The following is a 24,875-nucleotide window of genomic DNA, read 5'->3' on the forward strand; positions in this document are numbered from 1 at the left end:
TGCAGTGTGGTGATGGTGATGAGTGACAGCGATGGTGCAGTGACTACATCCACAGTGATGGGACAAGGGAATGGCTTCAAACTGAATGAGAGCAGGGATGGATGGGATACTGGGAAGGAATTCCTCCCTGTGAGGGCGGGGAGGCCCTGGCACAGGATGCCCAGAGAAGCTGTGGCTGCCCCATCGCCGGCACTGTCCCAGGCCAGGTTGGACGGGGCTTGGAGCAACCTGGGATAGTGGAAGGTGTCCCTGCCCATGGCAGGGGTGGAATGGGATGGGCTTTCAGTCCCTTCCAACCCAAACCATTCCATGATCTTGGAGTGCTCCTCCTGCACAGAAACACACCCAGACAGTGTCCATCCAGCTGCCTCCAGAGGCTGCAGCCGTGCGAGTCCACAGCGGAGCCACGTTTGGGTTGTGGTTTCCTATGTCAACAAGGACACAGAGGTGCTGCTGGAGGGGACAGGAGCTGCCCTGCATCTTCTCCAGATAAAGTTCTGCAGCATGGGAGGCTCCAGTTCTCCTCTCAGACTCAGCTTGGTCAGCAGGAAATATTTGGGCTGTTCCAACAGACCAGGAGAGAGCGATGGGGGTGGCTCTGGAGCACGGGGACCTTTCAGGCCAACCTGAGCTCGCTGCACCCTCCTGCACTCCCAAGATCCCGCTAAACGTCAGTGGGAACTGAAGGGAAGCCTGGGGTCCATGTAGAGCCCCTGCTCTGTGACAGCTCAGGGGCTCTCCTGTCCCAGGCTGGGAATTTGAGACAGGCACCGGGGTAATTCCACAGGGAAATCCTGCCTGCTTCGGGATCTTCCCATTCCCAAACAGCAACTGGCTGCTTTGAAATCGATAGTGCATGGAAAGAGGGGCTTTGTGGCTTTGAATAAACTGAGTTTTCTCATCCTGCCTTCTGGGGAACAGTTGGATGGGAGGCTGGGGGCTCTCAGACCTGTCTCTGGGGTAGAGAGGCTCTGAGTGAACCAGTGAGGTACCAGTAAATTACCAGTAATGTGACTTTTCTTTCCTCTGCTCATTTATTTCGCTGCCTTACAGCTCCCATCGCACGGCCAGCAGCTGGCGTGCTCCTATCCAAGGGATTGGGAACAGGAGCTCGGCCTCTCCTGCTGCCCAGCCCAGTCCCAGCCAGCATGCCTTTGAAATTCAATACACTCTTAAATGTGCTTCCTGCGCCTGTTGTTAACAGCTGCTCCGACTGTTGGGTTTACGGGCTCCTACTCGGTGTGTAAATCCCGAGACATGATGCTGCCGCTTGGATTTCCATGTGGGGCTGTTAATCAGCTCCTGTTACCACTTGCTCCTTTATCTCAAGTGGAAGTTATCTCTGGAGCAGATCGAGTGCTCAGGGTTCAGTTGTACCGTTTGTCTTTGTGAGGGGAAATGGGATAATTACCCAAGGGGCAGAGCAAAATCAGGAATCCTTGAGCTTGGAAAAGTCCTTTAAAATCATCAAGTGCAACCATGAAATCTGCAGGGAGAGTCTCTTCTTCCCCTCACTTCACACCGCTGCTTTCAAACGCTTGATCCCAGTAATGGGAAGAGTTTGGATGTGTGATTCCTCCTCTTGGCACAAGAGCATCGAGTACCTGTTAGAGCTGGACAGGTTTGGTGTCACAGGACGTGGTGTTTATGGGGTGAGTTAATGTAGCCCCTGCTGCGGTGAGACAGAAGCACCTGCAGGCAGTGAAGTGAAAAAACAGTGATTGCAGTGATTGACCCACAGGGAAAAGCTGGGGAGCTTTTCCCTGTGCACAGCAAAAGTTAAAATCAGAACTTGGTTTTAATTTAAATATCATATTAAAAAAAGGAAAACAAACCAAAAAACCCCAGCGCTTTTACAGCTGTAGCCATACTTGCAGGCTGCTGAGTGTTGGCTGCAGCCTCGCTCCATGGGATCCCAACATTCCCAAGCCTTGCTCCTGCATCTCCGGGCCTTCCCAAGGACTGAACTCCCCTCTCACCCCTGCAGCAGCACACGGGGCTCACACATCCAGAGAGCTCAGAGTCGGTGGAGAATGTGGAACATCACAGAATCATTGCGGTCGGAAAAGACCCCCAAGATCATGGAAAGTCCTTGCAAAGCTCTCAGCACAGAATTGCAGATGAATAAACCGTAATTACGCTGCCCTTTTGCTCACAGCAGCTCAGCTCTTGTGGGAGGGACAGAAGGAGCCAAGAGCAGCTCCAGTGAGTGACCTCAGTGTTTGCTCTGCCCAAAGAGCTCAGAATTACCTGTCAGCAGCTGCTTTCTCCTGGTCACCAGTGTTTACACGTGGAGCCAGAAATTCCAGCTGTTCCCCTCCCGTGCTGCAGGAGTTCTGCAATAATTACAGGCAGCAATTTAAAGGTAGCTGGTTCTTCCCTGAGTGGAGTCATGGGAAGGTCGCAGCCACCCAGAGAGGGTCTGGTGAGTGCCATCACCTTTGGGAAAGGCTGGTCCAAAAAGATGCAGTGAGAGAACACAGGGAATGGCTTCCCAGTGCCAGAGGGCAGGGTCCGATGGGATATTGGGAAGAAATTCTTCCCTGTGAGGGCGGGGAGGCCCTGGCACAGGGTGCCCAGAGCAGCTGTGGCTGTCCCATCCCTGGCAGTGTCCACGGCCAGGTTGGAGCACTCTGGGACAGTGGAGGTGTCCCTGCCCGTGGCAGGGGGTGGCACTGGATGGTTTTTAAGGTCCCTCCCAACCCAAACCATTCAGGGATTCTGTGATCTCCTTCCAGCATCTACTGCAAGGATGATGCTGCACCACAGGTGTGAGCTCCCCGTGAGGCTGTGGGGCAGTGTCTCCCCAAAGCCCAGGAGGGATTTCTGAGCTGCCAGGTCATTCTCAGGTGGGTTTTTCAGAGCCTGGCTCACAGAGCAGCTCACCTGGGCTGGCAGTGATGCCACGCTGTGCTTGGCAGCAGGAGGGTTCTGTGACCTCTGTTCCTCAGGGATCCCAAGAAGCTCTCCGGGCTGGGGCAGGATTTTAGCGCTGGAGAAATTTGCATGACTTAAGGAGGGTTTTCACGGCTCTCAGGGTCTGGCAGACTCTCTCTCATCGTCTAAACAAATCGCTTCCCCTGCCAAGCCGCGGAGGTTCACCCAGCAAGGCAGAGAATTGCTTCATTCCCGGCTTGTGGTGTAACAGGAGCTCGCTCAGAGCGTTTGGTAAGAGCAGGATCTGCGCCAAGAGAGCACTGCCCTGCGAGGGTCACACCTGCGCTCGCTCCCTTTCATCCTCTGGCCTTTCCCGCTGGGTTTTTGGTTTCCACGCCCTGTGCTCGTGCATGTGACGAGGTCTGAGTGTGGTGTCACCGTGTCCTCGTGTCCTCTGCTCCTGGGTGTCGTCAGCTCTTCTCCCATCAGAGAGTTTTGCCTTTGGAGCCGCCGGCAGAGAAGCTCTGGGCTGCCAAGGGGAAGAGGTCAGTTCAGTGTGCTGCAGACAGGAAGGGAGAGTCATGAGACTGAGAACAGCTTCACAAAAAAATTGGGTTTATCTTTTTTTTTATCCTGAAAACCCCATCAGCCGCCTCTGTCTGCACCAAAAACCTGTGGTGCCAAAAGCCGAGATCCTGAGGTGCAGCTGTTCAGCTGGACTGAGGAATATTCCATGGCTGTGATGTCGGTGGGAAGTGTTGGAAGTGTTCTGATGGGGGGAAGATGCTCCCCGTGCAGGTTGTGTCGAGCTGAAGGGTTAATTTGGCTTTTGGGCCGTGCCCCCTCCAGCTCTGCCTCAGCCTCAGTGGGGGCAGAGCCCTCAGGCAGCAGGGATGGCTCTTTTCCCAGAGATTATTTCCCAGTGGTGGCATCTTATCTTGTCACTGCAAAGGCTCTTCTGAAAACATAGAGGGAGCCTCTTGAACTGACGTGACAGCCTTGGAACAAAGAGTTCATCTGGTTCTGGGGAAACATTTGCTCTACAACTCGTTTTTCCCTGTCCACAGCTCAATTTCTCAAGTTTTCAGGAGCAGTGTGAAAGATTTAACTGTGGTGAGCCTGGAGGAGGATGGAGGCTGATTAGGAACTGGGGTGGGGGGAGATATTCCGCTCAGCTGGAATGACTGCAGCAAAGGAAATGAACGCTGAATGCCCGAGCCGTGGATGTTTGATTTGTTAATGGCTTTGGCTTTGCAGGCATTTGGTTGATGTAGCAAATTTCTCAGTGCCATGTGCAGAAGTGCTGATTTCTCCCAGCACAGCCTCAAAATATGGAAGCAGAAGTGGTGATAACTGTGCCTGCTGAGAGATGGAGCTGCTGATGGTGAAGCTGCAGCGTTTGGTACCTCCAGACAGGATCTGACAGCTCGGAATTGTTGTTCCTGTCCTTGCACAGCCCTGGGAAGTGACCAGTGTCCCTCTTGGGCTGGAAACCTTCAGGATATCTCATGCCATGTCATATTCTTAGATAAATATATCTGTCTGTGGAGAAATTGATAGGGGAGCATTAAACCCTGCACATCACCAGCTCCATTTTCTTGCCACCTTGGCAGCAGCACCGAATCCCTGTGGGGTGTTTGTGGAAGGAGTGGGGTGAATCCAGAGGGGTGAGTCCAGAGGGATAAATCCAGAGAGCCAGAGGGTGCCAGGTTGTTTGGGATGATGCTCATGTTGCTGGAGTTGCAGCAGTGACTCTGCCAGGAATCACAGCCTTGATTCTGATCCACACGGAGCAGCAGGTCCGGTGTGGGAAGGGAAGAGGCTCATAAACAGCATTTCAGGGAAAACTTGCCCTCCCTGCAATCAGAGATAGGAAGAAGGATCAATTCTCCTGCAGCTGAGGATGCAAACTGTGCCAGACAGTCGTTAAAGGCATGTTCCTGTGCCTGGTGACGTGGCTCTGCTCTCAAGCCACATCCCAAGCCTGCTCAGGAACTGACCCGTGGCTATTCCAGGGACATGGAGGCTCCAGCGGCCTCACTGCCAGCTCACAGGCAGGCGCCAGCCCTTCACTGTCCCTCTCCCTTTGGGCTGAACCTTCCTTGCTCCTTCTTGGGGCATCACCTCGCTGAAAGCTGGATCATTAAAACCCCATCTAATTAGGGCAGGGATGTGGATCCAGCCTGTGATCTCCAGCATGAGATCAGCTGCCTGCTGAGCAAGCTGGATCTGGGGCAAATCCCGTGGGATTGGCTGTGTTTCCAGGAGGGGCAGCTGATGACAGACGCTGGGATGCTGTGTGCCCACGCTGTGTTTATGGAGGTGTTGTCCTGCAGTAACAGCCCAGTGTGAGAATTGAAATGTTGTGCAAATGCTGAGAGCTGGGGGTGCTCACCTGGAGAGGAGAAGCTCCAGGGAGAGCTCAGAGCCCCTTGCAGGGCCTAAAGGGGCTCCAGGAGAGCTGGAGAGAGACTGGGGACAAAGCATGGAGGGACAGGACACAGGGAATGGATCCCAGTGCCAGAGGGCAGGGCTGGATGGGAGATTGGGCAGGAATTGTTCCCTGGGAGGGTGGGCAGGCCCTGGCACAGGGTGCCCAGAGCAGCTGGGGCTGCCCCTGGATCCCTGGCAGTGCCCAGGCCAGGCTGGACATTGGGGCTGGGAGCAGCCTGGGACAGTGGAAGGTGTCCCTGCCCATGGCACTGGATGGGCTTTAAGCTCCCTTCCCACCATTCTGTGACAGTGGGAATCAGCCTGCCAATGTGCATTTCCCCTGCAAACTTTGCATTTCTATAAGTAAGAATCTCTTTGTTTATGCACCTGTTTTTCATGCCAGCTTTGCCACAGGGAAGAGCATTTTTCACATGATCCAACACATTTTTTCAGCTATTTCTGCAAATCCAGACTCCTTGTGGAGTGAGGCAAAGGAAAAGCAGAAATAGGTCAGGTATTTAAATAAGATGTAGTTGTCTCTTTTCACAGCAAGTTGCCTTTTTTCCTGCTTGTGTGAATTGTGCTAATGTATCAGGGAATAAAGAGAACAAAGGGAAGCAGAAGTGCCAGCGTTTTCATTCTGGGATTGCAGCTTCAGAGCCCTTTACTTTGCAGAAGTGATACCGAGACCACTCTGGAACATCTCAGCAAATGCTCCTGAAATAATAACCCCCAAATTGTCTGCTCAACCTCTCTGAATACACAAAATCCACTTAAAATCCTGCCTGTCATTCTGCTGTCACATAAAAAATTGATTTCCCAGCTCTGAGCCTCGTCCTTGGTGCCTCACAGTGTCGTGAATGCATAATATAAAGGAAACACAGGGAAATTTGGGTGCTCTCAGGAATCATCTGGCTTGAAATGCAGAGAACAGGCTGCCCTTGATCGTTTGAGGTGGATGTGGATTTCTCAGCTCGGGTCTGTGTTCCAGGAGTGCCTGTGGCTGGTGCCACCCTCCTGCCAGGCTGGCTGTCACCTCAGCTTAGGCTGATCTCGCTGCTCCTGCTCCTGGAGAGGATGTTAGGAATCCACAATGAAATTCCCCTTTTTGAATACCTGCACTAATGGCAGGACTTGGTTCCTTGACTTTAAAGTTTTGTGATGGAAGGAAAATCTTCCTTACAAAACCCACCCCAGCCTTTGTTCTCCCCAGCTTTGTGTCTTCAATCCCGACTCACGCCGGAGCTCCCAGGCGGAGCAGGGATGATTTCCATCATGGCCTGAAATGTGATTAGACTCAAAGTGTGTTCTTGGGGTGCTGTAATGCTGATCCAGAGGTGATGTCAGTGCTGGTTCCAGCTGGGCTTTCCCTCATGGACAGTTTCACCTGGTGAATGAAGCAACTTTTCTCTTCATTATAGGACCAGGGACTGCTGCAGCCCAACCATCCTCGTTCTTCCTTCCTGCCATTCCTGAAATCCTGAAACCCCACCCTTCCTCCTTAACCCATCCACCTCATCATTCCCTGCTGCAGTTACTGCTCCTCTTTTCTGCCATCGGAATTCTCCTCAGTGACCATCCTCTGTGCTGGGGAAGAGGCCAGGTTTCCTCAGGGCTGTTCACAAACCAGCTGTGTTGGTGTAACCGAGGTTCATCAGCCCCCAACATCCCGAGAACAGCTGTAACCTGTTCAAACATCATCCCTCAAACACCATCCCAGGAGCATGTAGGCATCAGCCAAACCCTGGTGCTCTGAGTCACTTCAAGATGTGGGTTCTTGTTCCTGAGACCCCCTGGGCTCTGCTCAGGGATTTTTCAGTAGCACCAACCTCAGTCCAAGCTGCCCCTTGGCTTTCTTCCGACCTCCTCGTGTGTTTAACCCCCTTTTTAAGCCCTGCACATTTGCTGTATCTCTTCAGGCTCCTCCGAAGGGCCCTGGCTGTGCTCTTGCCCCAGGGATCGATCAGAGGGAAGCAGCAGTGGGTTCAGAGCTAAACCCCAGCTGCGATGATGGAGCAATGAGAGCTCTGCCCTGAGTCACCCTGACTGTGCTGCTTCCTCTTCCCGTCCGTCGTGCTCAGCCTGACCCTTCCCTGCCCTGTTCTGCAGGGTTGGGGACGTGTTTTCAGCTGCCCTTGCTTTGCCAGGACAATGCGTTTGAAGGGAGCACGGAGCTACCTGCAGCGTCCCCGCTGCCACGTCCTTCCCATCGCACGGCTCCCAGGAGGGACAGCAGAAATCCCAGGGATGGAACAACGCCTGTGTCCCAGCCCTGGAGAGGGGCGTTTTGAAGAGGAGGGACCTCAGCGAGGCTCCTCAACATCAGGTTAAAAGCCTGTCATTAATTGAAGGATGATTCAGCTTCCTCAGCTAAAATGTCACCGTGTGGATGCCGGGAGAGGAGGAGGAGGAGGAGGAGCCGCCTTCCTCGCTGGCACCGAGCCACGAGCACCCCCTCTCTCTGCGCTCCCATTCCGCAAGAATCCATGGGTTAACACGCAGGAACGAGCTGGGGGTCGCGGCCCTAAAGCCGTGGGGGAAATGCCCGTGTGTGTCACTGTTGGCCCGTGGCGGTGTGACCCCTTAGAAGGTTCGGTGGTACCGAAGTGTGACCCCTTAGAAGGTTCGGTGGTACCGAGGGCGCGCTGCTCACGGGGAGCGGGCGCGGGGACGGAGCCGCTCTCTGGAAATCGCTGCAGCCGGGCTCAGCACAGCGGCGGCTCTCTCTTCATGGCGTTTCTGTGTCCCCTGAAGCTTTAGCTGATTTCTCTCTCTTTCCATTAGAAAAGGAGAAAAATCTGGGTTTTCAGATCAGCTCTGGAAACAGAGGCAGGACCCAGCGCAGCTGTTCCAGGTCAGCGGAGGGGAGACGTGTCCCGTGCTGACAGAGCAAGGTTATCCCGGCGGCCAGAGGTGCCTCCTCGGCGGAATCTGCCCTCGGGGCCGGATTAGCTCAGCACTGCTGCTGGACACGGCGGTCCAGAGGGCCGGGAAGCCGCTGGCAATTGGACATGATGTCACCGCGTCCTGCATTAAGTAGGTCACGGTGACAGCCCGCCCGAAAGCGCCCGCGCCAGCGCTCTGCCACTGCAGCCTGGCCAGAGGGCCACCCCCAGGGGACCTGAAAAACCCCTCCGAGAGGGGAGTTCGTGCAGGATTGTGCTTATCCAGGGGTTATCCGGGTGCAGGGAGCAGCAATCGCGGCAGTAAATGAACCCATCCCGCTGCTCTGCAGCAGCCCCGGTTGGCTGGCAGCGATGAGGCATCAGATGGGATGAGGGATATCCAGGTTGCTATAGCGACCGGGAGCTGCGGCGCTGGGAGCAGCCGCTCTCCATCATTCTTCCAGCGCCCCTCCAGCACCCCCAACCACCCCCCAGCACCCCCACGTCCATCAGCCCCCATGTCCATCACCCCCCATGTCCATCACCCCTCATGTCCAGCGTACGCGGCCGCTGGATGCTGCCCGTGCCCAGCGCCTGGCCCTGGATGTTCCCCAGGATGGCAGAGCCCTCCTGTCACATTCCCAGCTCCGGCTTTAACGAGCTCAGCAGGGATGGGATGTGCATGGAATATAACGGAGCTGAGCTGTTTGCCTCGGCTCTGCACGGGAGCATGGGGACAGCGCCCGCCCGGTCCCCGCACAGGCAGCCCGTGAGGTGTCACTGAACCAGAGCTGTGGGTGGGATGTGACAACCCTGCTTCCCATCCCCTCTGCCTGGGGACAGCCCTGGTGCTGTTGTCCTGTGGCTTCCAGCCCCTGGAGCCAGGCAAGCCAAGCTGGTGGCTTCACCATAGCAAATTGTCCTCACTCTTATCCGAGCTGCTTCCCGGCAGTTTCACTGGCACTGGCACAGTCAATCCCAAGGAATGATAAGAAAAAAACAAAAGAGAGAATTTCAAAAGTGTCCGTGCTTTTTGTTTTCCTATCGTGATTTTGGGTGATCTCTGGGAAGCTCGGTGGCAGCTTCGCCTTTGTTGTGGCTTCAGACCTCTGCCAGGCTCTAAAAATATCCATTTAATTCACAGCCCTGCAGTGGGAAAAGCAGAGCTGCTCATCCCTCGGGATGGCTGGAGGTTTTCTCTGTACCAAAGTGAGAGCACAGCTTCTCTGTGCCATCGTTTTCCAGTGTAAAGCACCCATCAGCTGTTCCAGCCACTGCTTGCTGCTCCAAAATTGTTGCCCCTTGTAAATTTGAGTGCAAAACAGCTGAATAATCCCACACCTTTGTCCTCTCCATCAGCCCCCTGTACCTTGCAGTCTTGCAGATGTTGAACAAACACATCCCAGATGCCTGAAAGGTGCTGGATTCCCTTTGAAGTATTTTTTTGAGGGGGGAATTTTTAGCTTCCTTAAGCTTCAGAAATTCGGCTGGCAGAATTTGAGCAGCAGCTGCTGAACAGGCCGGGAGCATCCTTTGAGGGGGGACTTGGCAAATGTGCCCCAGTAAATGTGGGGCTGGTGAATTCATCCCCCCAGCTGGGCCATGGCAAGGACCAGCACTGGGGAGAGAATACAAGGAAAGACTTTTGCTGTTTCTCAACCTGCCCAGGAACTGAGTCCGTGATGTCCCAAACAGGAGGCAGCTCTGTGCTCATCTTCCTAAGTGCTCTTATTTTATTTATGTGCTGGTGCATTTCTGATGCCGGGCTCTTGGCATCATCCCCGTGCGCTGCTTTCCTCTGCTCCAGCCAAGGACTTGGAATCATATTTTTGGCACGGTAGTTTTTGTAAAATATGGAACACTCCAGCATCTTGCGGCCACGGTAGAGCCAGGAGCCGGATGAGCTCTGACTCCCCAAAGCTTTGCCAGGCTCAGAATAGCTCTGAAATGTGACTTAATTGGAGGCTGCAGAAGAAGCTGCAGTTTATCCCTGGTGCTGTCAGTGCTGAGAGCAGGGTGGGGTGGAGGAGATGAAGGGGAGCAGCACATGGGGCTGGCCTGTGACGTGTCCCCATCGTCCTCCCTGCCGTGTCACTGGGAGCCACAGGCCCCATGTGCCCCAGCCCAACTCTCCCCACCTTTTTCCTTCCCTTCAAAAATTCAAATTACATTGAATTCTGAGTTAATTTAATTCACAGAATCATCGAGCAGTTTGGTTTGGAAGGGACCTTAAAGGTCATCTAATCCAACCCCCACCCCTGTGGTATCACAGGGATCAGGGAAGGAGCACTCAGTGGATTTCAGAGTTCTCCCCAGGGTGGCATGTGGCAGGTTGGGGGTCTCTGTCAGGATGTTCCATCCATCATCCATCAGCCCTGGCTGCCATGGGCACTGGGAGCTGCCTCCACCTCAGGGGATTGGAAATTTTTCATTTTGCCTGCTGGAGGAAATGAAATATTTAACACACTATTGGTGCTTGTTTTTCAATTTTTTTTAAAGCTGCTTCATTACTGCCAGTTCCCAGGAAATGCCCTGTTGTGTTTTTCCTCCACAAAACCCCTGACCAGCTTTAGTGAGTGCTTGTGGGGGATAAATGGCATCAGGCACTGGAAGCTGATGGCACCAGAGGTGGGAAAACCTGGGACTTCTCTCTTTGAATCGCAAAGATGAATTCCCAGCTCCCACAGGAGCAGAACTGAGGCAGCAGCAGGAGCCTGGAGCCTCCTGTGCTGGCGTGGGCAGGGAAGGGGGAAATTTATACATGGAGTGGTTTGGGAGGGACCTTGGAGAGCATCTCAACTTGAGCAGGGACACCTCCACCAGACCAGGCTGCTCCAAGCCCTTCCCAGCCTGGCCTAGAATGAATTAATAGTCCCAGAGTGGTAACGAGGTCCAGGCATGGTTTGTGGCTGAGCTCAGGGCCTCCCATGCATCCCTCCCACCCCAAATCCCAACACTGTCAGCTCAGGGCCAGTGCTGTGTTAGGGCTGGGGCTGGGATTCAGGCAGTGAGGGTTGGCCCTGGAGCAGCAGAAGGGCGGAGCTGGGGAGAGTTTGTGATCCCTCTCGTGGATTTCACATGATAGGAACAGTGACATTCCCTCTGTATTTCCACATGTCCCAGGCTGGAGGAGGGGAATGTTGGGACACAGCACGCAGAGTGCCTACCAGGGATGGCTCAAACCACCTTTGGGGCTTGCCCACCAGAAAATACTGCTTTGGGGTGCAGCCCCATGGCTGGAACCTGCCCCACTGAGCTGCCCTTGGGCTGTTTGGGTGTTTTACAGCAACCCAAGCTCCCAAAGCGGGAGAGCAGCCCAGGGAGGGGAAGGGGAGGCGCAGCCCCTGCCCCATCAGCTCAGGATCCTCTGCCCAGGAGCACCTGAACCAAAGGGGTCTGCTGGAAGAGGCAGAAACACTTCACAGCTCGCTGGCATTCCCAGCTCTCCCTGGCTCCTGAGCAGGGAGGCACAAACACCCCAGGTCCTGAATCAGTGAGGAAGGAAGTGCAGCTCAGCAACTGCCCCGGGACCTCCCAACCTCGGGATCAATGGGAATACATGCACTTTAGGAATGAGACAGCCAAATACTTATTGGACTGGGTTTGCATCTCAGCCAGAGGGGAAGGAATAAACCTGGATGTGCTGCAGACGCATCATGGAAAAGGCCCAGCAGTGTCATGGCAGCTGCTCTCGTCTCAGGAAAGCAGCTACGGCTCAGACACCACTCAGAGGGACCATCTCGGTGCAGCTGGCTGGGCTCTGCCTTGCCCTGTGCCATGGGACACTTGTGACACTTTGCACTGGCAAGAGACACATATTAACAATTCTTGTTGCTCATTAAAAGGGCACAAACAGCGTTGTTGTCACAGCTCAGCAGCGCGATGATGAAATCCGTGGTGCCGAGCACTTCCCAAGAGCACGCTGTGGTTTGCTCTGGTAGCTCAGTGTCAGCACGAGCTGCACAGACAACACGTGGGCAAGGCTGAGCCACAAAGGCTCGAAAGCCACTTCTCAAGTGGAGGGGTTGAGTTCTCAGGTCGCAGTTGTAGCCTGGCACTCCTCCCGGACATTAACAAATTGCTTCTGAAAAGCCGCTCTCGCAGCTCCGAGGTGATTTGCCTGTGCAGACCACGAGGCACAAAACTGTGGTAGAAATACCCTGTAAATATTTGCTGGTTTTGAAGATGGAAAAAAAAATTCAGTGTCTGAAGTGTCACTTGACTGCAGATAATTGTGAAAAATCACACGGTGAGGAAGGACAGTTCAGCTCAGTGACCTTTCCTGGCATCAAAATGCCTGGAGCACTTGGTCTGACCTTTGGCTATGAAATTCTCCTTTTGATCCTGACTTGAGATCTCCTTGATTTGTGTCTGACTTTCTTTGTAGTCTCTTTTCCATCGCTTTGATCCATCTTAATGTCTGATCTCTGCCAAGGCCACCTGGCTCTGAGGAGCTCAACAAGCCCAGAGCTCCGAAAAGCCGGTGACACTCAGAGAAAAACATCCTGTGAGCCCTGAGAGGCTTTCACAAGGCAGGTTTTGCAAAGCCCTTTGTGGTTTCAAATGTTTTCCTCTCCCTCATGGCACGTGTGAGTCACAGACTGCCCGTGTGTCTGTGTGTGCGTGTGCATCCCCTGCCTCCTCCAGAGGGGAGAGATCTGCACCCAAAAAAGGCTCCTGGTTCACCTCCTCCCTCTCCTTCTCAGGCAGCCATGGGATGAAGGGAGCTGCCCGCTCTGGCTTTGGGGCTGCACTGAAAAAGGGGGGGCTGGGTGGAGGGGGGCTCTCAGTGCAGCCCAGCAGCTGGGTCAAGAAGGAAAGAGGATGTTAAATCATTTCTGGATCACACAGGACAGTAAATCATTGCTTTTAACCTTTTACAAGAGCCAAGGTGTTCTAACAAGAGCTGGATGGGGAAGGTGTTTTCTCCCTGTGATGGCAGAGCAGAGAAGGATGGAGAGTGCCCAGGAGTCACAGGGATGATGCTGTCAAAACCATCTGAGTCTTACACAGGGGAATTTATGCTCTGAGTGTGTAAATCTCTTCTGGCAGTGGGACCTGGTGCTTTGGAGCTGCCACATTTGAGATGTGAGTGCCCTGGGAGAGGCTGAGGCAGAGCTGAGGTGCTGGAGCTGCAGCTCTGCAATGAAGCATCCACCCAGGATTATCTACATGTGATGCCCTTTGTGTCCTGGCTCCCTGGGGACAGTGGCTTTGGGCATTCTTGTGGTCACATGAAGAGTGTCAGTCCTTCCCATGGAGAGTGTCAGTCCTTCCAGGGATCAGCTCCCACATGCTGGGTGGTACAGGGGGGACACAAAATGCACACAAGGTTTCAGTGCAGGTTTTGCTCCTGTACCCCTTGGGAATCCAGCTGTTCCTATTTTTCTCCCTTGAAGCTTTTGTGGGAAGAATTTTTTCAGTGAGGTCTGTAAGTTTTCCTTTGAGCCCATCACCCTCAGTATCATTGTCCTGCAAGCTGCAGAAAGCCACAAGTGGTGGGGTGAGATATACCCCAATCCCTGCCCTGCCAGACACCCAGCCTGGGCCCTAAACCCTCCTGGGAGAACACTTATCTGTCCCCAAATGACACTTGTTGGAACTCAGATATGTCCTTGTTTATTACCCACCTTACATCTGGTGTCTTTTTAGACCCTGCTCAAGAAATTCCTCCCTGTGGGGGTGGGAGACCCTGGCACAGGTTATTCCATGGATGCCCCATCCCTGGGAGTGTCCCAGGCCAGGTTGGACAGGGCTTGGAGCACCCTGGGACAGTGGAAGGTGTCCCTGCCCATGGCAGGGGTGGCACTGGATGTGGTTGAAACTTGATGGTCTTGAAGGTTCCTTCCAAGCCAAAGCATTCCGTGATTTTATGACTCCACGATTGTCACCTCTCTGCCACCACAGCCTGGAGTCCTCCCCAGCAGTGACACCACACATAGCCTGGAAAGCTGATTTACCCCTTCTTGAAATTTTCAGTATCCCTGTTCGTCTTCCTGGCTCTTGTTAGGAAGCAGAGCCTTGAAAACTGCCTTTTTTTAGCCCTCTTGAGTTTCTCTCTCCCCGCTTCCTGTGTATTTTCTTCATGCAGAATATAGCTGCTGCTTTTTTGGGCTCTTTTCTGCAGCCTCCCTTCATCTGGGAGCCTTTTTAATGTTTTTTTCATGGCTGAACCCTCTCAGAGGCTGCAGCCGGGATCCAGATGAGGCTGCAGCACTGACTTACATAAGGTGTTACCATTTTGGGGGTATTCTCCATCCTGCCCCTCACGATCCTCACATCTCATGTGCAGCCACAGGCTTCCTTGGAGTCAGAGAATCACAGAATATCCTGAGCTGGAAGCCAACCAGGTAGCCCACAGTGCTCCTGCCTTTCCAGAAAGAGGCTTTGGTCTAAACTCTGGAAAGGTTTGATGGTTTAAAGCAATCCCCTCTGGAATCCATCCCAGTGGGTTCATTGCTGCTGAGCCCTCATTTCACACTTGGTTGCACACTTGGTTCAAATCCCTCTGGTTTGTTGTCATGAAAATCAGGCAATTACTGTGCTGGCTTTGCCATCTCTGCCCAAATTCTGCTTCTGAAAAGAGCTTGTTTCCATCACTCTGTGATGGCATTGGCTGCATCCCTGAGACAGCACCTCATTTAGAGATCCTGGGAAATCTGCACAAAGCCCTGTTCCATCGGAGCCCTGTCAGGGATGGGGCTGCAGCTCTGGAGCTCCCCACCCCTGGTTGGTGCTGCTGTCCCTGGGGTGTTTCCAGCTCCCCATCCCACTGTGCTCCCAGATGGAGCTCACAGGGAGAATCTCTCACCAACGAGTCTTTGCTGTGTTTTCATGCTTGTTACAGCTCCTTGCAGGGCATTCCAGGTCATCTGGGCTTGTTCTTAATCATGGAACCATGGAATGGTTTGGGTTGGAAGGGACCTTATAGCTCATCCAGTCCCACCCCTGCCATGAGCAGGGCCACCTTCCACTACCCCAGGCTGCTCTGAGCCCTGTCCAACCTGGCCTCTCCTGTATTTAACATTTATTTAACAATACATTTATTTAACTTCCCAGCCTTACACCGCTTGTCATCACCAAAACTCCCCCTGATCTTTCTGCGCTCCTTCTCTTCCCCATTCCCTTCCCACCCCGTGTTGGTGCCGTGGGTGTTTCTGTGCTGTGTGCAGCTCTGACAGATGTCTGTGGCCATTTCTGCGCCACTTGCCTTGTGTTTCCCCCGAGGTCCTGGATTAAATGCTCAGTCAAAACTCTCGTATTTCATGGGCCAGTGATCTGCTTCCACTCGGAGTCCTCCCTTCTCTGCTGGTTTCCCTTTTGCCAGCGTTCCCCCAGTGCCTGCTCAGCTCCTGCGGTGTCTCTGGGGCTGCTCTGGCTGTGGGATGTGTCCCACACACAGACCCTGCTCACGTGGGGCTCCCACCGGAGCCTTTAACTCCTCCTGTGAGCCAGGAGAGCGAGGGGAGCTGGGGAAGGCACTTTGGGTGCTGGGATGGGCTGGGGCAGATAGAGGAAGAGAAGTGCCCCAGTTCTGCAGGATTTGCTGAGCCAGGAAAAGGCAAAGAGCAGCCCCAGCTGTGGCTGGTACTGCTCAGATGTCAGGAGAGGCCATTTCCACCCAGAAATATTCCCTGCATTGTACAAAGAGCTGTGTTTGCAGAAAGCACCAGCACCTTGGTGTTTATTATAAACAGAAATTACCCCGTGGTTCATCATTCCCAGACAGTCCCTGGCAGGGTGGGAGCAGTGCTGGGGTAGATCCCAACCTCCCCACAAAATCTCTTTCCCCTGTTCCATTTTGCCGCAGCCTCTGGCCAGGGTGCTGGGCTGGGGTTCCTCCCCTGGCAGTGCTCAGCCAGCGCTCGCATCCCGCTGTCACTTCTGATGGAATCCCTGTTAATAATAACTGGGATTATTTCCCAGGAGAAGCCTGGCAGCAGCATCCGTCACTTTGTCCTGATGGACTTGACGTCCATCGGGGCTTGGTCACACCAGGGCTGGGTGAGGAGCCAGAGCTGCCATCAGCCAGGGCTGGACTCAGCCAGGGCAGTGCCTGGTACCCGCAGGGAATCCCAGAATGGTTTGGGTGGGAAGGGACCCCAAAGCCCACCCAGTCCCACCCCCTGCCATGGGCAGGGACACCTCCCACTGTCCCAGACTGCTCCAAGCCCCAATGTCCAGCCTGGCCTGGGCACTGCCAGGGATCCAGGGGCAGCCCCAGCTGCTCTGGGCACCCTGTGCCAGGGCCTGCCCACCCTCCCAGGGAACAATTCCTGCCCAATATCCCATCCAGCCCTGCCCTCTGGCACTGGGATCCATTCCCTGTGTCCTGTCCCTCCATCCCTTATCCAAAGTCCCAAAAGGTGGGTCAGGTTTATGCCGTGAAAACTCCTCTTTCAGCCCAAGTTTGATTGGAAGTGGGACTTGTCTCCGCCTGTGCTGCCATCAGGGTCCTGCTGAGCATCACTGATCCCCCAAGGGTGTTTTTGTTGTGTGTTGCCCTTGTCTATGAGAGACTTTGTTGCCTTCCAGGATTGTTCTGGTCCCTCTCCATCTCAGCTCCTTCCTTTGGGATAAATTCAGCAGGAGCTTGGGGAAGCAGCTCCCCAGCCAAGCCGTTTGCAGCAGTGAGCTTGGGAAGGTCTCACTCCGGTTTCCTGGCTGGTGCAGCAGCTGTTCCCTGCCCTGGGGTCCATAAACAAACCTGGGGACCCCAGGGCAGCCAGCAGCTGCCACCCCTGTGCCACTGCTGCTCCAGGAGTGAGGCTGCTCTGCCCGCTGGGCTGGAAACCAAACGGGAATTTCCTCCCCCCTCTCCCTCGCTGGCCTCGGACCAAGCGCTGGAGCAGCGGCCAAGAGTCCCGAGGTCCCAGCAGGTCCAGCTGCTCCTGGAGCTGGTGGCAGGGTTGGTGTTGTGGGGTGCCCAGCAGGGACACCAAGAGGGGTTTGTCACCCCTGTGCACTCAGATCCCTGGGGATTGCTCCATCCAGGAGCTGTTGTGCTCCCCCAGCAAAAGGCTCTGAGGCTGAAATCTCAACGTGAAGGAAAGCACCACGTGATGAGTGAAGGAGCTTTGGCAAGGGGGGGTCTGGAAGGGAGAGAGGGTGAGGGAAGCCTCCGTTTAATGGGATCATCACACGTGGCAAAGATCAGAGCATCTTCTCCGGATCCCTCTGTCCCAGGACAGCGTTAGCTCCACACACACCTGTGTTCAGGGGGTTCTCCCCACCCGGACAGATCCCGCTTCCTGCTGCAGGTCCCACAGCCACAGGGCATCCAGGACCTTCGGATTGCCAGGCCTGGGTCCTGCTTGGGGTCAAAATTCAGGTTATTGCCATTCCTCTCCCCAGATCCTCTGCCTTGTCACCCAGAATTTGCTGTGGGAGGGGAGAGGAAAGTCCTTCACCCTGTTAGGGACACTTGGTGCTAAAGCTCTTCCCAAGCACGTGGGGACCGGGATCTCCGTGATCTCCTCTGTGTGTGCAGCTCATTCCGCTAAGACATGGCAAAAATAGCAACCTAAGCTGGGATTGCAGCCTCAGCTCACCCAGGCAGGAGTAAATAACATTAAATACCTGGGACAGCATGAGGGCTTCGTGTGCTGGGCCCTGCCAGCCCCCTCCAACCAACCATGCCTTTTTATGGAAGTGGTGAAAATCTGAATTATTTGGGAACGGCATAAAAACGCAGCTGAAGGGATGTGACAGGACTTGAACAGTCTGTGAATGGAAATGGAGTAAAAACTGCACAAAGGACTTGAGCTGTGGCAGTGGAAATGCTGAAATGGCTTGGGCAAGGCAGGACCTGGGGTCTGGGAACCAAACACAGGGAATGGGATCCCAGCACAACCCCCCAGGGTGTTTGGAGCATCCTGAGAGGCAGCAGAGTCAGTGTCAACAATTCTATAATTTATTACACTAAAAATGCTGGAAATTCGGGAATTTGAAGTGTGGGTGAGGTCACAGGAGAGAATTCCCAAAGGCCATGTCCCTGGACAGCTCTTCCCATTGGTGGTGGCTCATGGGGATGGATCTGCTGTAGGTTTTTTCTGCTGATCCCCTCTCCTGGGGGATCTGCTGGGGTTCTTGGCTGGTCCCAAGGGATTGTGGCTGGAGCTGGGGTATCACCTTGGCCTCAGCTCCATCCCAGCCCCTGGAGCAGCCAGGCCATCAGTGGGGCCGTGGCAGTGCTGGGTTCTTCACTTTCTGCGTGGAAAGGGCTGTCCAGCCCTGGCACAGCTGCCCAGGGCAGTGGTGGGGGTATTTTAAAGCCATGTGGATGTGGCACTTGGGGACATGGGTCAGTGGTGGCCTTGGCAGTGCTGGGGGAATGCTTGGACTTGGTGATCCCAGAGGGCTTTTCCAGCCTGAATGATTCCATGATTTGTGATTTCTCTGCTTATGGCACAAGGCACATTATTTGGGATTTAGAGCAGGGGCCTTTATGGCTTTTAGCAAAGGGGGATGTTCTTGCCAGGCATCCCTGTCCCTGCCTTGGCCAGAGCAGGGGCGGACAGGCCCTGGCCCTGCTGCCCTCATGCCCCCATTGGCAGTGACCCAAACAGCCAAGGACAAACCGACGTGGGTGGCAGAAAGTCCCGATTCACTCGTGGGAATCATTTTTAGTGCCAAAACCGGGTTAGGGGGTTCAAAAGTTGCAGGGACAGAGTTTTGTCCCAGCCATGCCCAGCAGCCAGCTTGGTCTGTCCGTCTGGAGAGGGATTTGGGAACAGCCACCACCCCACGTGTGGTTCCTTCCACTGTTCCAGGCTGTATTTCAGTCTCTGAGCTCAGCCCAGGGATGTCCCTGTCACTGTAGGTTCATTCAGGGGGCGGTGGCTGAGCTGGCAGCAACCCCATGACCCTTTGACCCAGCCTGTGCTCTGCCCGTGGAGCTGTGTCCTCCCACCGGCATCGATCCCGATCCCAGAGTGCGAGGCTTCACAAGCAGGAGCCCAAAGCTGGGCTCAGAGCTCAGGCCTGGCTTAACACAAGAGTTTTGGGATGTCTGCGGGATGCGCCTGACGCAAAAACGCCCATCCCATCCCATCCCATCCCATCCCTCCTGACCCGTGTCCCTTCCCCGGCAGGGAGAAGCGCGCTCTGCACGTCACGGTCACCAACCCGGTGCAGTGCAGCCTGCACGGCAGGAAATGCACCGTCTCTGTGGAGACCAAGATCAACCAATCCCAACCGGATTTCACCAAGCACCGCTCCGGCTTCGTCCTCTGCGTGCCGGGCAATTAACGGCCCCTCCCCTCGCACCGGGGCTGGGCTCGCCCTCCCCGCACCTGGGACTCGCCGGGATTCATCGGGAGATGCTCAGCTGCGACTTGTCAGGTGCCTAAAGCGGCCTCTGAAGCTCAAGGTTTGGAAAACCCAAATTCCAGGGGTTTAGAAAAGCCAAATTCACATGGAATGAAGGCTTAGAATAGCTGGTGACCTGTTCTCCATCTTACAAACCAGGCTGGAATATCAGGAAAGTGCTTCCTTTGGAATTAGTCTGAGAAAAAAAAAGTTTGTAGGTACTTCCACCCTTTCTTCCCTTTCCCACGTTGATTCTTCACCCCCTCTCCAATTTCCCCTTCCGTGTTTCTTTCCCATGTGTCAGTTTTTGCAGTATGATGCAGCCTCCTCCGGAGGAACCACAGATACCCGGCTCAGGGAGTCACGTTCTGTAGGGTCAAATCCCACGGAACCGGAGCCAGGGTGGGAAGGGAGGGCTGGTTTCCCCTGCCGGGAGACACTCCACACTCCTGCAGCCCCCCACGGGGCTGGGGCGGTACCTGGAGACATCTCCAGACTTGCTGCTTTCCCTCGGGAATTCATTAACCCATTGAGGCACCTTGGCTGGAGAGGGGACTTCCCAGTGCAGGGCCTGGTGTTGTTAATCCTGCATTGCTTTTTGCCTTAATTACCCCCTCCAAGGGCCTGAATCCAGTGGGTTCCCCTTGGGACCGTGTGGCCTTGCTGAATTTTTAGATGATCCACGTGGCTTCGTGTCTGTGCCAGCGCTGGGGTCAGGGAGGGCTAAAGGGACCCACGGCAGGGGTGAGCCCAGGAACAGGGGGAGCTTTGGGGGCCAAGCTTTGCACTATCCAACACTACAGCCCCAGCTGCCAGCGCCCAGGCTTCTCCCTCCAAAGAGTTCTCCTGGCTCTTCCCAGCAGTGAGCTGTGGGTGTTGGAGTGTCCTGCCCGACCCAGATAACCCCGAGCTCTGTCTTGACAGAGGGACATGGATCTCCCCAGTGGTTTATTCCCACTGTGCCAGGCACTGCCGTGGTTCCTGAGCAGCCCAGGCTGTTGGGATTGTACATTGGGATTGTCCTGGCACTGCTGGTCAGGTCAGGATTCCCAGCCCTGGAGATTGGGGGGCTGCGTGGTGACCCCTCCGGGGGAGCAGTTGTTTGATGGAGCATTTTGGGAATTGGAAAGCCTGGAAGAGGCTCCTCACTAACAAAAGGTTTCCCAAAGCCATGCCAGGGACACAGGGCACAGGGACAGGTCGCTGCAGCCTTGGTACCCCACTGCCACCCCGAGACTGGAGGGGACACGAGCGTAGAGCAGCTCCGGCCCTGCCTGAACCGGGCCAGGCCCGTGGCCTTCGCCTGGAGGCCCCACGCCAGAGCTCTCCCATTCCCATCGTCCCTGGCCTTGGACCAGCCCCGGCAGCATCCCAGCAGCACATCCCAGCCCCCAGTGCCCCCTTCCAGTGTGCAGCTCTGGGATGTCCGGAGGAGGGTCCTGTGCCAGGGGCTCTCCAGACACCACAGCCCCGAGTCACCACCAGCGCTGGGGCCGGGAGGTGACACCGGCAGCCCCGACCTCGCCACGCTCACACAACACCCCGGGACCACCACGGACCCTCCACGGACCCTCCACCGCCTCCTTCCACCCCCCACCGGCTCCTCAGGAGGAGCAACACCAACGCCAAAGCCAGGGGACACCCCCGCTCCTGCCGGGGACGCTCCGGAGGGAAGCTCCCAGCGCTGCTGTGCCTTTGGATTTGCACTTCTCGCTTTCCACGTCCTGGTGCAGACGCTCCCCCCCCGCACTGACCCCGGGCAGGGGGTGGGGGTGGGATCAGCACTTTTGTACCCTTGTCCCTCCAAAGGAATGGTCGGATGGAATCGGGATGGACGGCGGCGAATTGCAGGCTTGGGAAATTTCTCCTACCATGAGATGGCAATATTGTATGTGATGAGATGTGTCTTATAAAATATATTATCTGTTCCTGCTCTGGTTTTATATATATATAAATATATATATAAATATATAAAATATATATATTCCTGGTTTTCCCATAAATTAACTATTTCTAAATTGAAATGTTGATTCTCAGCCAGGGGCGATAATGCAATGAACCCTTTTTTTGTTGTTTTTTTGGTTTCTTTTTTAATAAATCGCTGATATTTTATGTGTAAAAGAGCAAAAAAAAAAAAACCTACTATAACAGACCTGGGTTTTGTTTACATAATTCACTGTAATAAATAATAAAAAAGCAATTAGTTGCATCCCACCGTGGCGCTGCCCGTTCCTGCCAGCGCGGGGGCTGGGGGTGATGATGCCCCGAGGGATCGGTGTCCCAATATCCCAGGATCCCGAACGTCCCTTCTGGCTGCTGCCGGCCCCGCCGCTCTCCCACCACGGGGTGACCCCGGCGCCGGTAACGCGATTAAAGCGGCGGCTGCGTTAAACCCTCTGTCGTCAACACAAATCCCATTCCCAGCGTCCGAGGGGTGGGAGAGCAGAAAAGACTCGGCCACGAGCCGCTGCCGTGTAATGGATGGTCAGTGCATTTTTATTTAATCAGCACAGTACAAAAATAAATAAAAATAAGGGGAGGGGATTAAATTACAGGCACACTGAGCCCCATGACACAGTCGGTCGGGTTATAAACCACACATACTTACAAACACACTATACACATACATACAGAATGAGACAAATATAAATTAATAAGTAACAATACCCACCAATTTGGTCAACAAAGATCTACAGAAGAGATTGCACTAAAAAAACGTACGTACACATGTATCATTAGCAGGGTCCAATGTACAGCCATGAAGAGCTTCAAGTGAAAAATCAAAAATAAAAATAAATGGCACGTTATTTCTCCCTCTCGTTCGCCAGTTTAACGCCCGATGGACCAGAACTAAACTAGAACTGAGCACACGGAGAAAAAAAAAACGATAAAACCCAAAAAGAAGGTCTCAGTCCCCAGGCCTGATACGGGAATACCGGCTCGAGACTGCGGTGTCGGGGTGGTGGCGGGTCTTTGTGCATGGGTGTAATTTTACAGCCATCTCTCGTTAAGGTTTTTCTTTTGATTATTATTTTTTTATGCGTTTTTTCCTTTTTTTTTTTTCCCGAAGACACAAAATGCTCCTGTTTGCATGCGCAATACCACTGGAAAAGCAACAATGACAGAAGAAAGACGGGTTTTTTTCTCTTTCCCCCCCGCAGGTTTGCAGTTCATTGGGTTTGTTCTAGAAGAATTCATATAGCAGCATGTGGCGGCTCCCCTTGCTTGCACACTCAAGTAGATCCTTTACACAATACTCATGATCAGTGCACGATGGGAACAAGACATTTCACATTGATCTCATGAACAGTAGCGGTGATTCCCGTCACCCGGACCCGCTCGGGAATTCGAGTCTCTTCAAAGAAAATAAATAAAGGGGGGGATAAGGGAGGAAAGGGGGGTGGGGGGTCCCCGGGCCGTGCCCGCGTCTCTGTCCCGGTACTGCCAGTGAGTCCCGACCGGGCCGGTTCAGCCGCCTCCGCTGGAGCCTTTAGAGGAATTTTCTTTCCTTTCTTTTTTTTTTTTTGCTCCCCTACCTGGGCTCTGTCTCGGTGATGCGCTGACCGGCCCCGCGGAGCCCCGCTCCGCTCCCGGGGGATATCGGCTGGGGGGGTTCTTGTCCTCCCATCCATGAATTGCTGGGATCAATCCGGTGGCGGAGCCGCAGCATCCCCGGGCCCGCAGCGTGGGGAGGGGGCGGCGGCTGGAAAGCGGCGGCGCGGGAGGGAACCGGGGGTCTGCGCTCCGGTCCGCCGGCGGCCGAACCCCCCGTGGGGGGCGGCGGCGGCTCCCGCCCTTCCCCGCCGGGCAAATCCCCCCGGGAAGCGGCTCCGGGCCGGGCGGGCGCGGTGTGTCCGGGGGCGCGGGGGGCGGCGGGCGCTCACCGGTCGAGGCCGATGAGCAGTCGGCCCTTCTCCTCGGAGCCGCTCTCCTTCTTAAGGTCGGCGAAGACCTGGGTGAAGTAGTGCGGGTCGGCGTTGACCTGCAGCATCTTGGGGCTCATGAGGTCGATGATGGAGAGGCAGCGGTCCCAGAAGGCCTCCTTACAGCTCTCCACCAGGAAGGGCTTCAGCGGGTAGGAGATCTCGTTGCCCATGTAGGAGTAGGAGAGGTACAGGCAGGTGAGCAGCACTGCCTGCAGTTCGTGGTCGCTGGCCACCTCGGCCGAGATGACGTCCCGGCACAGCATGTAGAGGAAGACCACGTTGGCCGGCGTGATGAAGCCCTGGTCCTGCCAGCCCTGCAGCAGCAGCGAGCGGTCCACGGAGCGCAGCCAGAGCACGGGGTCGGTGGGCGAGAGGTGCTTCAGGCGGTAGCAGCGGCGGCACAGGAACTCGCCGAGGCAGCGCAGCAGCTCGCTGGTGGACGCCTGCACCACGACCCGGCGCGGGGTGGCGGCGGCGGCGGCGGGCGCGGCCGGGGGCGCCTTCTGCGCCGAGGCGAGGGCGGCGGCGGCGGCGGCGGGGGGCGGCGGGGGGGCGAAGGTGGCGAGGTTGGCGCAGGAAAGCGACTTCTTCAGGTTCTCGTTGTTGAGGTGGGTCACGTTGCTCTGGTAGCCGCCGTTGGGCTGCACCTTCTTGGAGCTCTTCTTCTTGGCGGAGACGGCGGCGATGCGCTTCCAGGGCAGCACCGAGATCAGCGAGTGCCGCTTCAGGCCCTTCTCCTTCGCGTTCTTGCTGTTCTGCACCGCCGTGTAGTGCCCCACCGTGGCCGCCCCCTCCTCGAACAGCGGGGCCTTCCGGTAGCTCGGCGACAGCGACAGCACCGTGCCCATGGCGCCGGCCGCCCGGCGGGCCCCCGCCGCCCGCCCCGGCCCCGGCCCCGGCCCCGGCCCCGGCCCGGCCCGGCCCGGCCGGCCCCGCTCTCGCTGCTCCGCCGCCGCCGCCGCCGCCGCCGCTCAGCGCCGCGCCCGGACCCGCCCCGCGCCGCGCGCGCTCCCGCCGGCGCAGTGCGCGCGCCCGCCGCCCCCGCCGCCCCGCCCCGCGCCGCCACGTGCGCCCGCCGCGACAGCGGAGGCCACGCCCCCTCCGTGCCCACGGATGGCGGCGGCCACGCCCCCGGAGGCACAGGCCACGCCCCTCACACGGCCGCGGATGGCAGAGCCCCGCCCCTATCGCCCCGGCCCCGCCCCCTCACCGCCTTGAATGGTTTGGGGCCCGCCCCAGCAGCCCAGGCCACGCCCACATCGCCCAGGCCCCGCCCCCCACTGTTTATGAATGACGGGTGCCCCGCCCCCTCGCCGTTCTCCCCGCCCCCCGGCCCCGCCCCGCCCCCCGGCCCCGCCCCGCTCCCCGGGCGCTGCCCGCGTTGGGGTCCCGGCGGCCGCAGCCCCCGCGGTGCCACCGAGTCCCGGGCAGGGCCGGGGGAGCC

The 24,875-nt window shown here is 55.8% G+C and overlaps 2 protein-coding genes across 4 annotated transcripts in view; one reads left to right on the forward strand and one right to left on the reverse strand.

Annotated features, from left to right (window-relative positions):
- MYO1D (myosin ID) overlaps positions 1-21,714 on the forward strand; it is a 158,246-nt gene extending 136,532 nt beyond the window's left edge. For 2 of the 3 annotated variants that reach the window (XM_048314028.1, XM_048314047.1), the window contains one exon: positions 19,289-21,714. In XM_048314028.1, the coding sequence (XP_048169985.1) occupies positions 19,289-19,445 (157 nt within the window). In that variant the 3' untranslated portion in view covers positions 19,446-21,714. Of the gene's footprint in view, positions 1-7,229; positions 9,216-19,288 lie in introns of those variants that run through there. The other variant, XM_048314038.1, reaches the window with a different exon arrangement.
- A 259-nt stretch (positions 21,715-21,973) lies between these two features.
- CDK5R1 (cyclin dependent kinase 5 regulatory subunit 1) lies at positions 21,974-24,334 on the reverse strand. The gene has a single exon (XM_048314061.1). The coding sequence runs from the start codon at positions 24,277-24,279 to the stop codon at positions 23,386-23,388; it is 894 nt and encodes a 297-aa protein (XP_048170018.1). The 5' UTR covers positions 24,280-24,334; the 3' UTR covers positions 21,974-23,385.
- Between the last annotated feature and the right edge of the window lie 541 nt (positions 24,335-24,875).

This window comes from Corvus hawaiiensis, chromosome 1 (assembly GCF_020740725.1).
Source record: "Corvus hawaiiensis isolate bCorHaw1 chromosome 1, bCorHaw1.pri.cur, whole genome shotgun sequence".
In the NCBI taxonomy this organism is placed as follows: Eukaryota; Metazoa; Chordata; class Aves; order Passeriformes; family Corvidae; genus Corvus; species Corvus hawaiiensis.